This window comes from Astatotilapia calliptera, chromosome 14 (genome assembly GCF_900246225.1).
Source record: "Astatotilapia calliptera chromosome 14, fAstCal1.2, whole genome shotgun sequence".
NCBI lineage: Eukaryota > Metazoa > Chordata > Actinopteri > Cichliformes > Cichlidae > Astatotilapia > Astatotilapia calliptera.
Genome location: NC_039315.1, coordinates 37438516 through 37456511, shown reverse-complemented (window position 1 = coordinate 37456511; position 17996 = coordinate 37438516). Strand labels below are relative to the sequence as shown.

Sequence of the window (17996 nt, the reverse complement as noted above, 5' to 3'; positions counted from 1 at the left end):
TCAAGAAGAGAGGAGACTGAACTCTGCAGGAATGAAAACACGATGATGGCGAGGATATGTTAATCGTTTTAGCTGGACTTCACGAGTTTCTGCCATTGGCTCGTGAATGCAGCGTGAGGCGGCTGTCACAGTAATGCAGACGTCTCATTATCTCCTCTCTGTCTGTCTTATTGTTTCCTCTCCTTTGGACCGCGAGGTTATAAAAGGAGAGGCATTTAGAGGCAGACAGAGTGACGGACGCAGCCAGTCTCCTCTCTGACCAGGAAGGTCAGCTTTTCCTCATTTAGCTCCGGGCATACGCTGATCTGTTTTTAATCATGTACGCTAACACAGTTGTATTTATTTATTTGTGTATTTATTTATTTATTTTTGGAGCAACTGTTGGAATCTATTAATGGCAACGGGGGGAAATACATACTGAAAGTGTATCTTAATACCTGGCCACACACAAAGGTGAATATTTTTTTGCATCTGATTTCATTTTTCCTATAATTTTTTGCTTGCAAATTTTTTTATTTAAAACCATTTTGGCCCGACGGAAACATGCCTGCTATTATTAAAATAATACAAAAAGTTTTACTTACAAAAAGCGCAATTTTAGGTTCACACTCTTCATACTGCTTTGATTGTTGTTGCTAAATTAGTTAATTTGTTGCAGATTTTTCTACTGAGATTTTTAAGCATTCAGTCAAATTCTTTCTCGTCTAACGGAGATGTTTGCTTTTCATGTGCAGCAGGACACCTTACAAACCTCGTTCTGGTTTCTCTAACGTCTAACGATTGCCATAACCCATCCCATCTTTACTCCTTCACCCGAATCAGATGATAGATACACACTCAAACACACACATATGGTTGAAGTGTGGGGTGTCATCCGATCCACTGGAGCCGTGTAACCCCCCCACTCAGCTCCTCTTGCTGGCGACTCAGTCCCGTCTGATGAAGCCTTGTAAATACTGACATGCTGTAAACTTGCGGATCTGATTTCAGGGTGCTGTTTGTGCGTGTTTTTGTATTTGTGTGCATTCCTTTCACCTGATAGTTGTTAGTTAGAAATGCACATATGTGTTGTTAGACGTGGACACGTTCCGCTTCTGTGTTTCTGTGTTTTTTGTTGGTTTTTTTCCCTCCTGCCTGCTGCTTTTTTCCCTCTTCATTACAGAACCGACTGCTCTAAGCTCTGAACAAACTGCTCCTTGGCCGTACGGAGCATGTCTGACACTAAAAGCCTTGCTTCTTCTTCCTTTCTTTCTTTCTTTCTTTCTTTTTTTTTTTACCTCTGGTGTTTGTTCATTGGAATTTAAGAAAGAAAAGAATCGTGTTTGGGCTTTTTTTTCTATTTTTGCTCTTGTCGAGTGTCTGTTTTTCTAAGCTTCCTGACATGAGAAACTTCAATAAAAATACAAAATGTTCAAAAAATTTTCCCAAATAGGGCCGTTAATAAAAGCCCCCCGTTAGCTTGCGGTTTGGGAGCTGGAGACCGGGCAGGAAGCCATTTTCACACAGGCCGCCCTGACCTCGACTCTTAACTCTGACTGAAAATAGCAGACGAGCGAGATCACTGTACAAAGAGAAAAGAGAGAGAGGTGGAAAGGGAAAACCGAGGAGATAGATACCTCAGCAACATTACCTGAGAGAGAACGAAAGAAGGAAGGAGAAACAAAGCGTTCTGACTGATGGCTTTTCCACCAGTCTTCCGATTCCTTTGCAAAACAGTAAATCTCGTGAAGTTTATTTTCTTTGCAGCATCTGTGTTTTATAAGGGCTCTTTTAATTTGTTTTTACTCTGTCCAGTGGGGGATCCCCTCTCCTTTCTTTTTTACTCCCCTTTGTGTTTGACCCTTTTTATTCTTCCCCACAGTCCTTTTCTCTCACTTTCTTGTCTTCCCTTCTGGTTTTCCTCTCTCCCTCTCTTTCTCCTCCTGTGGAAGTGAGTGTTTTAATAATGCTTCCTTAGGGAGTTGGAGATGGGAGAGCTGCATTTTCTTCTTCCCTGCTTTAATCTCTCACCACATTTCTGGGAAACTTGCATTGTCAGGTGGTAGAATTTGGGGACACATTGGTACAGGTCAGCTGCTGTTGGTCAATTATTGCTGAGCTACTTTGAGGTTTCTTGAAATACTAGATCAAAGTCAGTATCCATGTTTTAATGGTAAAGCAGTACTTTTTAAAATGATTTGTGTGTTTTAAATAATGACATTTTTTTCATTTATTTGTATTTAGCAAAAATAAAATTTAAAGTGTCAGTAACTAGAAACCTATAAATGTAAAATACCTTTTAATGAAATTGAAATTAAAAAGCAACAAAAAGAGGATCATTGATTTATCACTGATGATAATAAAATAAAATGTTCTAACTGCTGCTAATAAAATTAATCCAATTTAAACCCCATATTAAAAACCTTTTACTATGTTTTTAAGTTTACAGAGAAACCTTCCAGTGTGATGCTCGTCAGCAGATTTAGGCCATAAACAGAAAACGGCCTCGCTGCTTTTTGCTCTGGCACACCTGCTGATCTGATAAACTCCATCACTCCTTCTTTAAAGTAACCCCTTTGTGTAAATATCAGAATCAGTGCAAGCTTCTCCGTCAGTGAAGAATAAAACAAATTCTGCTGTTTAGTGACTCGTGCCATGGTTCCTCGTCTCCTTTCCTCGATCAGACCTGTAAATCCACAGTACTTTTCCATCAATGTCATCATTTACTCACATATACTCGCCAGGAGTTCACCGTATAAATACATGCTTTTAGCTTTACAGTTGGAAAAAAGAATTGTCTGCATACATGTAGTACATGTATACATAGTATAGCTGAAAATGAATAAACAATAACCAAAGTGTCTGTTTTCCACCTGTCACATCAAGGTAACTCATACTGATGCAAAAAGAATGGGGGGAAAACAAAAACACATTTCCATAAAGTACGCCTGCTTATTGATTTGCCTAAATGAATGAATGACCTGAAACGGCCACAGCATTAAAGAGACAGCTACGACCACAGCAGGGCAGTGGTAAGGTACTCATCATCAGGCATGAGCAAAAGTAAAACTTTTAGTGGGAATTATTTATTTGGATCTTAAAAAATCAAATTAGTTTCATGCGTAACACTAATGTACTTCCAAAACTTTAAACTAGGGTAAATAAAATGATGATTATGTATAAGGACAGATTTACATTCAGCTGGCTGAGGAGCTCCAGAAACCCCCCGCACCCTTTAGATGCTTGATTGAAAAGCGGCGAGCCAGCATTTACACCCACTTCATGGAGGAAATTTGGCATTGTTGCGATTATATATAAATAATGTCGTCTTTTGATATGTTTGTGGCTATATAAAGCGTTCGAGGCTATTTTGATGTTTACGCCATTGACATGTTTCTGGCACCAAAGTAAAGTTTGACACCCAGAACTAATTTACGTAGGCTGTGAAATCCACTTCCTGTGTGACCAAAGTTCCTCCACACAGTTTAACGTGCCAAAGTCTGTCCAGTTCGTAACAGTAAAGCTGGAAAATGATTTAAACAGAGTCTTCAGCCAAATACACCCAGTGCTGGGTGTAGTGGAGACAGTGCTATTGACAGAAATAAAAGCTATTCACAATTTCAAGTGTATTGCTGTTAAGTCAAACTAGATGATCGGGTTATTGGTTGTTTGACCTTCAAAGAGTTCAGAGTATCAGAGCAATAAGTGATTGTTCATGTCAAAAACTGGACGGTATGTGGGTGTCGTTCTGTCTGCAGACAACCACACAATTAATTCCACTGTGAGAGAATTGTGCTCAACACTTTGAGCGCTGGCAGTTTTACACTCTGTGGGATCAAGCTCAAATCCAGTTTGAGCGTGTATAGTCTTGTTGGTGTGTTTGTTTATGAAATCCTGTGATGAAACCTGCCTCACCCAGCCGTTAATCCCCAATGAGAGTTTTACTGGCTGATAGTGATCCATCATCCAAATGCAGAAATTTTTTCCCCCACCCTGACGAGACACATTCTCTAGAACCATTCTCCTGTTTAGCTCGTGCGAAGTTTTTATTACACGCTGAAACGACTGCTATTTGCATTAAGACAGAGGCTTTTTATCTTTTTGACCATGAGATGGGAAGTAAGCAAAGGAGGAATATCAGCTTCTGTCCAAAAATATCTTCAAAAGCAAAAAACATAAAAGCATTCCCCTACTGGGACACCGTCTCCGTCTCTTTCTCTGCCCCTCTGTCTCACAGCTGCAATATCATCCTCGAGTCCAAGGTCTCTCCTAGCTCCCCGAGCATCACTCAACATGTCACCTGCCTAACCTGTTGCCTCCCCATCTCAGTTCCCCTCCATTGCAGTTTGCTTTTTTTTTTCCCCACCGACTGAAATATCCTCTCTGGCAGAACAATTCAAATAAGACACAGTGTTTGCTTGGGCGCACAGTCTTCAGAGCTTGTCCTTTCGCACATCGGCTCCAAGTTGCAAGCCACCTGCTTGTATTGGATGCAAATAGGGTATTAAAAGAGGGGAGAGAAACATGAGATAGCGTGACACGGGGAGGCTGAGGAGAGAGAAAGAGCGCGAAGGATAGAGAGAGAGGCTTAATGTGAGAAGAGAATGCAAATGCTGTTGAGACAAGGCAGGATGGATGCAGGAGTGCTGGATGGATGGTTGGATTAGGGGAGAAAGAAAGGCGAGGGTCAGGTGTTGGTATGACTTTTCGCCAGGGTCAAGGTTTTTCTCTGGATGACGGCAACGGAGCTGGATTTGCATTGATGGATCTTCTTTCCATGGGGATGTCATGTATCAGTGCTTGGGTACATCACGCCCCAGTCATTAATCAAATCATGGCCTCCGTCTAGAGCTATCTGTCTGCCAGGCGCTTCTCATCTGTCTACCTTGTCTTTCTCTTTGTAGTAGACTCGCTCTGCGTTTCGCTTGTTTTCTTTCTGCACTTGTAAATGATTTCAAATGATTTTAGATGCCCGCTGTAAGGACACGCAGCAAGCCTTTAAAGTTAAAATGCAGCAAGATTGTGATAAAAGCAGAGCAGGTGACATTAGCAGGTACTAAATGTAATGGTTTGCTGCGGCGATAGTATCAGTAAGAAAATGGTGCTGTTGTCTTACTCACCTGTCATTGTTAATAAACTGTAAAGTCTAAAATCTTACAATCATGTATAAATAGTTACAATGACTGTGCTCACACAACATTTTGTTTTCTAAATAATTGATATAAATAGACGCGTGCACAGGCCTGATTTCCACTCCCACTGCTTACCATAGCTGGATGTAGACACACCCTTAATCAGTTGTTTGCATACATCTGCTCCACCACTCTGACTATGAAAATAACAGCAAAGAAGAGAAGTTTCACATGATCGTATTGCCAAAGATCTTTTAACAGTGCCCAAGCTCACAGCCTTCCCCACCTGCTGCTGTTGCAGTGTTCGTAACAATAATCTGTGTACATGCAGCAGTAACACTCGCATCAGTTTGTGGAGCTTGAAATGAAAAAGTCTTTAAATGCTTACATAATTTGGATTTTTGTGTATGCAAAATGAAACTAATGGCATCAGATCATTATTAGTGATCAGTGATTAAATTGTTGTCGGATTAAATATTAATTTTAACCACACAGTACTCTGCAGAGGCCCATGCCCACACTCAGTGTCTGGAGGAACCTGATATAAGCAACTAAAATTATTCTTTCTTTTGCTCTGGTACTTTATGCATACTCCAGCTTCTGTCATGCCAAATAAACTAAAAAGGACTGACGCCATATTGCATCCACACTTCCTGTAGTTCACAGAGTTGGTCGTGAAGTCTGATATTACATAATAGAACCTAAACCTTCCCTTGATAAATGTCCCGCATACCATTCCCATTCAGTGAGAATGTCTACACCACACACACACACACAGGCTTCCCGTCTGCCTCCCACCAGTTCACATATCATCTTCTGTCGGTCCGTGATCTCTAACACGGCCCGTACCAACTCGTCTTCTGTGTCTGGGGGCTTATGACAGCTAAGGACCCCTCAGCCCCGAGTGACAGTGCCGTGTTGACAGCCGGGTCAACAGCGATCATTACCCCACCGTCTCAGTTTAGCCACACCTGTTCTACAACCCGGTGTGTGCGCCTTATTTTTAAGGGTCGCGGCTGACGACGAATAATCCATCGGGGGGCATGCGTGCACGGAGGATACTAAATTCACTGACGCCCCCGCGCACAAGCCTCCCGCTCAACTCCCCTCTTAGCTGAAGCACCATTATGGCTTTTCAGGCTGCTTCCTGTACAGATTCTTTTTTTTCTGTCCTCCCTCATCTGCCCTACTTTCCTCAACACAAAAGGTGCTTCCCAGGTTCAGGGGGTGTGTAGCACTTGTAAAATGTGAATGGCTTTCAGGAGTTGCCTGGGTAGGCAGTTTGACCAAGAGAGGAGCAGAGGGAAATGAAGGACAGGTTTGCGTAATGGTCCGCTCTCCCCATGCGAAGGTCACGCGGCATTGTTGGCCAGCAGAGGTCTAAAAGACAGGCCTTTGGAGGACCACAAAGCAGGGCTTTGGCAGCACTAATGAAACTCAGAGCTACACGTTAATGATCTAAAAGACTGGACCAAAACACTCAGCGGCCCCCTTTCCGCTTGCATTCAGCCTCCTCTTGATCGCTCCTTCCAAATAATGACAAGGCACTCTCCTTCTCTACCTTTATTGTAACCTTTGATGTCTGCCTTGTTTTCTTTGTGTCTGTGTCCCCCCTCCCTCCTTTTCATTCCTTTATGTTACGTGACTGTCACTCATCTATTAAGGCAACAAATGGAACAAGGAAAACATTCAGAGAGTGTATTGTGGTGCACCCACAGGTTTGCTCTTTATTTCTTTTGAAAGCACTTGAACTTGGAATTTTCCTTGGGCCGCCTATTGAATGGGGAGGGTGCTTTTTTAAATTTTTATTCCAGTATTGTCATAGGATTACAAAACACAGTTGTATTGTAATGCACATTTCCAAACCCCTATAGTTTGGTTTTTCATTTGTAACTGTTTATTTGTAATTGTGTCTTTTCTCATTGTATTAATAGGTGCCCTTACTCGCAGCACTCAAAAGAATGGTGGTGTTACTGGCATGCAGATAGTTTCGATTTCTTTTGTTTGATTTTATCAGTGTTTTCAGGTAAACTTTGGTTGCAGTCGTTACAGTATGAAATATAACAGGGTAGGCTTAAATCTGACCGGTGAGTTTGTCAAAGGTGGGCAAATAAAGCCAAAAGGGAAGAAAGAAAAGATTCATGTTTTGCTTCTGGTGATTAAATGAAACAATGTAACATTTGGGTTTAAATGTTTAGAAACTCTTCTCACCATCTTTTCACAATCGCTAAAGCATCTTACTCGAGTGGGACTCATTGTTCTTCACCTTAGAAGATGTAGTTAATATAATTGTTAAAAGGGGAAGAACAATAAATATGTTAGTAACCCAATAAAAACCCTGCTTTTTGACTTATATATAAAATTGCTCTGCTAATAAGATGAGACTAATTGCATGTTAAGTGAAACTCAGTGAACTAGCTGCTGCTCTCCCTGAAGTAGCTGGTTAAGGTCATTAGACCTTGAAGAAGCCCTTTGACATGGCCTGATTATGTTTGGCTGCAGCTACACGGTGTGTGTGAGATGAGATGTGTTTCTCTGGATCATCTGTCTGCGTGGGTGTGTTTGCGTGTGCATGTGCGTTAGGCCTGTTGATTGGCCTTGATTAACAGACTGCCAGGCACTAGAAGCAGAGCCTTTGTAATGTACCATCTTGAGCTAGTTATTTCCAATCATTCCACAGGAGGCCTTGAACTCTGAGTTGTGTGTTTCTGCGTGTGTTACGGGCTGGGAGAGGAAGATGGTGGGTCCAAAAAAAAAAAAAATCATAGTGTTCAGTCTGAAGAGAGAAGGGTGATGTCTTCTCGTGGCCTAGTGTGCAATTTGATGTGAACGTCACATGACATTTTAAATTTAATTCCAAGTGAGCAATATTGAGAATTAGCATCTGTAAAGAGTGCTGAACTGAAAAAGCAACCGCTGAGCATAGAAAAGATGAATAATGCATGTAAAGTTGTTGATTCCAACTGCTACCATTACCTGCAGTGACTCATGTTCCACTTCAGATCCATGAATAGGAGATTTGGTTGGCCTTGCAGTTAAGGGAACACGCACGTCTGTTCGCTGCAAACACGTTTAGTAATCCCGCATTTTCCTGTGTGTTTTCCAGCCAAACTGAGCAGCCAGGATTCGTACAACAATTTCACCAATAACAACATGGGGAACCCGCGGCTCATCCCATTGCCCAGCCTCACTGTGGTGCTGCCTTTGGCTCAGATCAAACAGCCCATGACCCTGGGCACCATCACCAAGCGCACAGGGTTGGTATCTCTCTTTCTCTCACACACACACACACAAATACACCTCCTCCACAGGAACTGTAATTTATGAAGCACATGTGTTCAGCTACAAAATAAAATGATCTTATTACCTCATTACACAGAATACATAACTTTGTGCACTAGTGCTTTGGCCAGTCACTTTACTTTATCCTCTTTATTGCCATAAACAGCAGTCTAATAAATTTCTTATTAAAAACTGTAATTTTTTAGCACGTGGATCTGTACACGATGGCCATCTTTCCCCTTCAGATGAAACTTTTTTTCATGGCACGTATGTAATAATTAGAGAACTAGTCCAGCTCCAGTGTTCGTCAGAGTGCGCAAGCAAAGCCTTTGAAACACTGTGCAGAGTGTAAGAGGATTATTGGCGGCTTCGCAACCTGTGCTGAATTTACAGTTTGGCCATAGAGGAGGAATTTAAATCATACTGTTGTTACATTTTCACATTCAGTCTGTGAGTTTCTGTCTCTTCCCAGTAATCACTTTATAAAAACAGCGTGTTGTGTCAGCAGTGGCTCTGCATAGGCCAGCGCCTTTCCTCTCTCATCTCGAGCCGACGCTCACGGACTTCTTTTGTCTCAGGCCGCCGTGTTTTTTGCATAGGGTAATGAAGCACAACACACACATGCGATCTCAGTCTGCGGGCTCTTTTGGTAGGCACAAATACGTTCTCCGATAAAAGAAAATAAGTTCAATCCTGCCAATGATTTCAAATAACACTCATGTTAGAGTGTAGCCTTGCTAGCTTTGTACGTTTGAAGGCGTTTAAATTGTGAAAGCACATCTGCTCTCATGCACCTCTGACTTTTATTTCCATCTGGATCTTTGCCATACATTGAAATTATGTAGTTTTAAGACCATCAACAACTAAAGGCCTTTGCTAAGTGCATTTACATACAGTACAGGTGGCTCCACAAATATGGGAAGATTTTAATATTTTCATTTAAATGTAATTTTCATGCCCTGTTTGAATGGGAAATGCTATAATGATTCAAACAGACGCCAAGGGATTTATTCTCCCGTGATATTTGATAAGTGAGCTTTGGGGATGAAAATCGGGACCCGACCCTGCGGTCAACATAAACAACATCAGGCTTTTTTTCCCAAATCATTAAGAAGACCTGCAAAGTTCATTTGTTTTGTAAAGATGATCATTGCACATGCGCTGCGGTGGTGTCCCGTGCCAGAATGATTATGAAGATGTCCTTGTCCTGGTGGTTTGCATTCTGGTTTTACAGTTGTGATATTTAATGTTGTATAAAGATGGGCGTCTGTTGCATCCGTAATCTTCTTGACCATTATTGTGTTTGTTAGTTTATTCAGTGTAAAACTCCAATCTTTAGCACAAAAAACTCTCACTAAATTACTGAGAATTGCAAAACATCAAAGTCTGTTCAGGTGAATACATTTTTCTTTTTTAAAGATGTAAATTGTGGGCGCTGGTTTAGCTCCATGGGTGAGCACAGGCGCCCAGCAGGTCGAGTCCGACCCGCGGCCCTTTGCTGCACGCCTCTCCCTCCCCACTCTCCTGTCTGTCTTCACTGTTCCTATCCAATAAAGACTAAAAGGCCAAAAAAAACCTGTATTTTGCAAGGTTTATTGAAATACTCAAATCTTCAAAGGTGTGTAAAAGGTTCAGGAGACAGGTGGTGACAAAACCACCTGTCTCCTGTCCTGACAAAAAAAATTCCTCTGTGTTCCTGTGAAATGTCTAATGATTTCAGCGTCACACCTTACCGCCAGGATTCCCCTAAACTGGAGGTGGCAAGCAGAGACAGGCAGTTACACAAGTAATCTGATTACCTTTTTTAAGTAAAGAGTAAAGTAAGGGGTTACTATTGCAAAAATCCAGTAAGTACGCTGCGCTACTAAACTGTGATTTTGTTTGTGAGCGTCTCATGACAATGACGTGCGAGCGTGCGGCGTCCGTGGCAGCGACAGACGTGCGCAGATCAACAATGGATAAAATGGAGTGATGGAGAGAGTACGACCGTGCAGCGTTTACAGCGTGGAAGTAATCACATTACTGTACGCTCTGCGTGGGAAGAAAACCTCTTTCTACAGCGAAAAATTAAACTTCAAATCTGAGCGAGCACGTTGCCACGGGAACGTGACAGTCACAGAGAAACCCCCGGACCCCCCACTGATATGACCGCTGTGGGCCAACCTCCACCCGCCCCACTCCTGCTTAATGTACAAGTTAAAAGATTAAAACTCATTAAAAAGTTTTAAAAAGAGACTTTTTCATTTGAGTCAGTTTCATATGATTGATTATGCAGAAGAAAAAGAATTGGGCTGAAAGGTCTGTTGCTTTATTACGTACTCAGGTTGTGTATCATGTTTTTAAAAATTAATAAAGTAACTAATTACTTTTGAAAATGAGTAATCAGTAAGGTAATGGGATTACTTTCTTGGAGAACTAATCAGTAATTAGTAACTAATTACTATTTTCAAGTAACTTGACCAACACTGGTGGCAAGTTTGTAAAAAACATCAAATTATATGTTTATTTCCCTTGTTTTCATTATTACCACAATAAGAAGATTTCATTTTAAACACAGGTATTGTGTTTGTGTGTATATCGGCCATATTCTTCACCTCTCAATTTTTAGAAAACATAATGTAACAAAGTTAATAGTTTCATGAATCAAACTCATTCAGGTTAGTTTATGTTGTGGTTGTCCGTGACAGCTAGTGTTAATAACCCTTCTTCAGCTTAAGCGTTTATAATCTTCTTCCAGCTGCATATTGAAATATTTCTGCTCGCTCACTTTGGAGCTAGCAGGGTTAATACAGCTGCTAATGTACAGATAACGGACGAAACGGCTCATACAGCAGCGTGCACGCTTTGGTGTCATTACTAACTACAGAGGATATAGGTGCTCATATCCTTATTGTGTTTGTGTAAAACTGTGCAAATGTTTGCACGTGCTGTCCACGGCTGTGCAACATTCCAACAGCTGTATCGGCTCTGAGGACACTATCACAGTCTGGTAGACTGCCTCGGCGCGCCTTCATCCATCCATTCAAGTCCAGAGGAGGTGTCAGTATTAATGTATCAGGGTGCACAGATGTGCTCCCTGCTCCTGCATGCGCACGGCTTGCACCCCACACCAACACACACACACACTGAGTGAGGCAGCAGGTTTGACCCCCTAGAGTGGGGAGTGATATCATATGCTTTTACGCTATACTTGCACAGTAGTGCCCAGGCACCATCTGTCTGTGCAGCCAGCCCCTCTCTCTTTGTTAAGTGTGGGTGTTTGTGCATGTAAGTGTGTGTGTATGTGACAGAAAGAGAGGGAGAGAGGAGAGTCCAGCAGCTGTATTTACACCTGTATGAGCAGATCTCTGTTGGCAGTGTGGCAAAGGAACACACCAGCTGCTTAACCTATATTCCCTACCAAGCTGCCTTTGTGTGCACCCTGCAATAAGACACAAGTGCACACACACTAATGAAGCTTTCTCTCCCCTTTTCTGTGACCTGGCTGACTGCATAGATACCTTTGTACCTGCTGCACTCCTGCAGACCACCGGTGTGCAAAATTGTGCTGCTGTTTGTCTTCAGAAGCCTCAGGTTTTTGACATCAAAGAAAACCTCAGCGAATTCACACAGAGCCCCCGCCTCTCTTAATTTAGATGCTCCCCCAACTCCGTCAAAATAGGGAGAGTCGGATGTGGCTAGGCATCTGCCTGATAACCTCCCTCCAGATGAGGCCAGGGCAGAGAGTGGAGGAACATAGCCAACCTTCTGCTACTCCTCAGAGTCTCTTGGGAATACCGAACAAAGAGAGGTGTGTCACCTCTGCCCCAACCTCTTGTTTCCTGTCAGCCTAATATGGAAGCGTGTTAGACCCAGTTGAATTAAATCCCAAAGACGGTGATCACAAAATCCAAAGACTCTTTCCTGTCACAACTTCATCTTTGAACAGGATTAAGACAGAAATATTTGCAGTCAGCTGTACTTGTGCCTGTATTCACTGGGCAGATTGATTTAACTTGTCAAAATGCCTGTCGCGGTCACATTAGGGATTTGCAAACGGATGAAGAATTGCACACTTATCCCATCTACACACTGTCTGACTTTAACACGGACAAATGAAAATCCAAATGGCAAAACAAAATACCACCCTTTGAGCAAATCCTGCTGATGACATTTTCAGGCGAATAGAGTGCAGGCAGGGTAACGAAAAAGACAACAGCAAAAGAACAAATGAGACCCTGTGACCCGCTGCAGATGTGCCCGCAGATTAGTGTAATGCGTGTGTGAGCCATCCCGATACCAGAGCCGCAGAGGCTCACTGAGACCGGAGCTAGAAAAGGGGCTTTGAGAACGCACCACATGGCGGCAAGGCTAAACCATTTGCACAAATCACCTGACTTCCCTCTCTTTTTAATGGCCCAGGCGGAGCTGCTATTAGGGCCAACGGGTTAAGAGATGAATGTGTGAACGATTATTCTCCGGGAGTGGGGTCGTCACCCTCACAGGTCGATCCCACCCCCCTTCTTTCTCTGACTTCTCTCTGTAGCAATGACCCATGTTTGACTTGTTTCTCATCACGCCTGTGACCTATAAGGGACTCTTTCTCTGCTCACCACACCCGCTCCGTCGTGCTTTGCATCACATACTGTAATCGGGTGCTCTTTGTCTATACTGAGGTCAAAACTGTTTACTGCCAGCTCAGCACGGTTGACAGTTCTCCCAGCGTGACCTCATGCTTTTGTTGTATTCCGAGGAGTGTGCAATTTGATTTGTAACACCAAAGGATAGGTTTGGGATTTCTAAAGTCTGGTGTAAAACAACGCTGATGCACACGTTTGGGGAAAATAGCTCTTTGTGTAAGTCTGGTGACACTGTAGTTCATTTCTTTAAAAGTTCAAGTCTGTGTTCTTGAAAAGTTTTCTGTGTTTGCCTGTATGAACTGTGGTTCCCTGCTGAGCTGTGGATATAGAGACATTGAGGACATATCTTGTTTGAATGTTTAATTACTATGAATACCAGTTACTCATGACAGAAGAACTTTAACCGGTTCCACCTGATCTGCTTTCTGTAGCAGCTTTCTTTGCATCAACTCTGCTGCTATTAATTTCCATCGAGTATATAAATTGCACCAGCATGTTCCAGGAAGACTGTAGGGACAAAGTGGCACATTGTAAATCCTAAAGCTTACTTGGCCTTTGCTATGCCTATGGAGAGCTGACCCCATCTGCCCTTCTTTCTACAATTGGTGTCCATCCATTTACCAGTTGGAGGCCAGAGTTTGGGCTCAGAAAGTTCAACAGACTCAGCGGAGGGTAAGACGTTAGAGATCACCCCCCGCCCTCCGTGCAGCTCTTTGATAAGCGGCAGTTTACCAGGGGCCTCCATTACACCAACCAGTGTGTTCATTTGTCAACTCGCACTCCAGGAGTAAGACATTCCAGGGCAAATTGTTGCTCCCTTTCTCCCGGCGGAACACGCTACACATTCATGTACCAAGACTAATTGGAGACTGCGAGCTATCACTGGGAGGGCCCGGGAGGATGCGGCGAAAGCGATAAAATAAAGAAGTACTACGGAGTGCTTTCGTTGGTTGGAGATCCTGTTTTTCATGGCCGGGGGAGGTTGGTGTGCAGGGACAGAGTTCAGTCTCATCGGACCTTTATTGCTATAGGGAAACGGCTTATTTACTGTAAACTGTTTATGGAGCTCTGTCACTATCTCTGGACATGCAGAATAAACACAGGAACACACTCCCACTCCTAATGTCTCGTAAACATTAGAAACACGCACAGACTGACAGACAGAAATACACCCCGAAAAAGACACTACACTCTAGATGACTCTTGGATGCACACACACACATGCACAAACACACTGCATACTTGTTAACATAATCACAGTGAATACACATTTGTCAACACCGTCTCTTCCAACCAGGCATGCACATTCATAAGACAGTTCACAGCCATAAATACACACTTGCACTAAAAAAAGAAGTTGCATGCAAACACACAACTCCTTGTCTCAACAGTGCCTGAGTGCTGTTAGTTTTACTGGTGTCCCCAGTTGTTATACAAATTGGATAAACTCTTCATACTCTTTCCCAATCACAACAATCAGAGCAGTTTCCCAAAGTATTTTTTTCCCGCGTTGCGTTTACACGGTTGGGTACAAGTTTGCGCACATGTACCCGATCCCTTTAAAGTTAAGAGAGAAAAAAATATGACAGATGTCGAAAGGAGAAAAAAACAACCCAAAACGTCCGTCTGCGGACGTGATGCATGTGCCAAATATATGGTATCACGCTTTACGGAGCAGCTCGAGCAGATGAATCATCGACGTATCCCGTAGGTCTTCAAATCCATCTTAGCACACAGACATTCTGTTTCCTGCCTCGTATGTGTTGTGCACTTAAACAGACATGTCAAAAAGTATATAATGTGAAAAGTGTGTTTGCTCAAGTGTGCTAGTTTTAATAATTGTTTTTCCGTCTATTTCTGTACCCCTCAACACCCCCCAACACCCCCTTTCCCTCCCCCCTCTCATGAAGACCCTACCTCTTTGGGGCGGGATGTTTTGCCATTAAAACTCCATGGTGAGTTTTGCTTCTCCCCTCTTCGGCTCCCTTGGCAGCATGCGACTGTATAAAGCACCACAGCACACTGCCTCCTTTACCTCTCATTTGTCTCCTGGTATATTTTCAACACATTTTGTAGAGTTGGTGTGGTCGTTCCTCGGCGGGTACGAATCCCAAAGAGGAGTGTTTCTTATTTTCTCATCTTTTTGTGTCTGTGTGTTTTTGATTACCCTTATTCTTCCCTTTTTTTGGTTTTGTTTTGTTTAACGTTATATTTAAAGTCCGATGATTCAGCATGTTGTGTTAAAGCCACCGCAGCGCTTTAAGGGAAAAGGGATTTTTTCTTTCACATTGTGCAGTATGCATAAATATGCAAAGCAGCAGTGAGGTGCTAGGTATGGTGTTACATGTGAAGTAATGCTCAAAGCCCAAACTTCATACTTTAGGTTTTGCTTGGGAGTTCAGAGTACATGCTGTAGGGGTTCAGCGCTCTTCCATCAAACTTCTGATCTGGTTGTTGTCTTTTTTCTTTAAACCACCCACTAGAAAATGACATCGCTGTCTTATTGTCTTTTTCATTCTCTTACGTTAGATGATCTTTTTCCAATAATATCTTTGTGTCGAACACATGTTGTTCAGATTTTATTTTATCCCACTTTGGCTAGATTTTTTCCATCAGATGTGTGTTTGCATGCAGGAAATGTGCCACATTCTGATATTGTGAACAGTGTCCTGTCTGGTTATGGAAATGTGATGTGTACCGCTCCTACAAAATATTCTCCAGAGAGCGGATGAGCCACAATTATTTAATGGTAGCTAGCACTGGAAATGAAGTTTGTTTTAAATTTTTAAACCGAGTTTTTTTTGTTTCCAGTGTATTTTAGCACATCTCATAACTTTACTTTTACTGTTCCAGCCACAGTAGGCCGCCTTTTGACTCCACATGAAATAAAAGCAGCCACACAGCCAAACACAGTGGAACAGTTAGCAGCGAAAGCGCTACATTTTTGGGGGCCAATGGTCAGATTTGATGATTTTGTTTCCTGGCAGCTGAAAATGAATGTTAAAACATTCCATGTCCTTTTTTGTTGTTAGCCAACTGTTTGCTAAAGTAACAGATTTAGTGACTCTGGAGTTATTACGTAATCAGTAATTCTGGTTTAAACAATGGAACATAAGCTCAACATCATTACTTTTACTGAGTACTTATGCTCATTCAATTCATTATTAAATTACCTGCTAATCTTAGAGAAATAAGCTAGCCTATTTCATACCGTTAAACTGTCCACCACCTTTCTCTTTTTTTCTTGTGATTTGAATAAGTCTGGTTCTGTGGTCATTCATGGATGTTTTCAGAAAAATAGCCACCCCAAGCCAAGTTTTGGAGACACAATTTAAAATGGGATGACAGCTTACTTCACCAAAGATGGAAACATGCAAAGCCCCTCAGATTGTGAGAAGAATTTCTAAGATAGATGTGGACCCCCGTGTGGTTTCAAAGTGACATACAGATCTAATAACATTAAATACTGCGCATCCCTTGACCTTGAAATCACCGGTTATGTTGCGACTAAAAATGCTGTAGGTAAGACAGATGAATCCATCACTAGTCAGTTATTGGGGAAAATAATAAAAAGCAGCGAGGTGGAACAAAAAGGCCAGTTTCATTTGATATTCAGGTTAAGATTCAGGAAATGTTTAACTGTCACTCCTGAATTTTGAGTTCAATTTTAGCACTAAAATGCACAAAGCATCCTCCGATTCAAAGATTTATGTCATGCAGGGGGATGTAGCCACGTCTCTTGTCAGCGCTCTCTCATGAAATCAGATGCTTACAAGCTTTTAAAAGAAGCCCTTTTATGACAGTCGCTTACAGAGAGATGATTGAGTGGCTCGGTGAAAGGAACTTTTCCTTTCCTGATTCCCAGGTCTCCAGCTCCTCGTGTGAATAGCGTATGGTGCCTTCCTCAAGTGTTGGGTTTCATCTTTTGTTGTGGGCAGTCACTCATACTTTTTAGTTGAAACTTTTTTCCGTCTGTCTTCAGCCACTCGTGCTCAATCTAGGCCCTTAGTGACTTCAGAGCGTATACTTTTCAAAGGTATACATCATTAGCATTGGAATCTTGACCCTTGCAATAAATGCCATCTGCTCAATTTTGAGCTAGTTAAACCGACATTGTTTCTCTAATAGCTTCTGCCTTTAGACATGCGCCATGGCAGTCCATTCACTATTGTATCGTATTAAGATATTTTACAAACAGAGCCGTCTTTTCTTTTTGAGCAAATGGTGAACTTGAATGCTCCTTGGATTTCCAATTCATTCTTAAGCTTGCGTCTGAAATAACACTGTGGCCAGATGCATTAGTTTATACCAACATTATGGCTGTTTAACAAATTTCCATGACTAACGTGGCACTACATGAACTTTAAGGTTTAGAAATTGGTAAAAAAGAAACCCTGATTTTTTTCCTTGAACATTTGATGCCCACTCTGCTCCGTTCACCGAGTTCCCCAGTTTTTGTCATTAGTGCTGTGTATTCGACAGAGCCTCAAGGCTGCTTCTTTCCGAGGGCTGTTGTAAAATAATAAATGTGACGTTGAAGGATGTACCCTCCACATAACTGCCCTCTCTCCTTCCCTCTCTCCGTCTTTCTTTTCCTTCCTGCCTGGAGTCTTAATACCACCTCCTTTTCTGATAAGAATGAACCATATGGCCCAGAATCAGTGAAATGACAGCACTGCAGCTCTTTGTCGCCGGATGGCCAGCTCCATCATGTTTGTTTACTGCAAAGGTCCTGAAAATAAATGGAAGCTGCTGTGGACTACCCCCCCACCCCCCCGCTGAGGCGCCTCATGTTAGCGCCGGACATAGTAATGCAAAAGGACTTTGATGGTTGATGTCTCAGATTGAATTATGCCCTTGAGGAAAAGCTATTAGCTCAGTCAAGAGTCCTCATTTGCTAAATTAAAAGTGGAAATGACATGTGAGTAGTCTTTTCAGTGAATTAAAGTCACAAAGAAAATGAATTCCACTCCCTGCTAAAAGG

At 42.3% G+C, this 17996-nt stretch overlaps 1 protein-coding gene across 10 annotated transcripts in view; it reads left to right on the top strand.

The window, feature by feature from the left end:
* The window catches only part of bcas3 (BCAS3 microtubule associated cell migration factor), a 315169-nt gene that overhangs the window by 73958 nt on the left and 223215 nt on the right, over nt 1–17996 (top strand). For 9 of the 10 annotated variants that reach the window (XM_026193347.1, XM_026193348.1, XM_026193354.1 and 6 more), the window contains exon 16: nt 8218–8368. In XM_026193347.1, coding sequence (XP_026049132.1) covers nt 8218–8368 — 151 coding nt within the window. Of the gene's footprint in view, nt 1–8217; nt 8369–14922; nt 14968–17996 lie in introns of all 10 variants that reach the window. The other variant, XM_026193356.1, reaches the window with a different exon arrangement.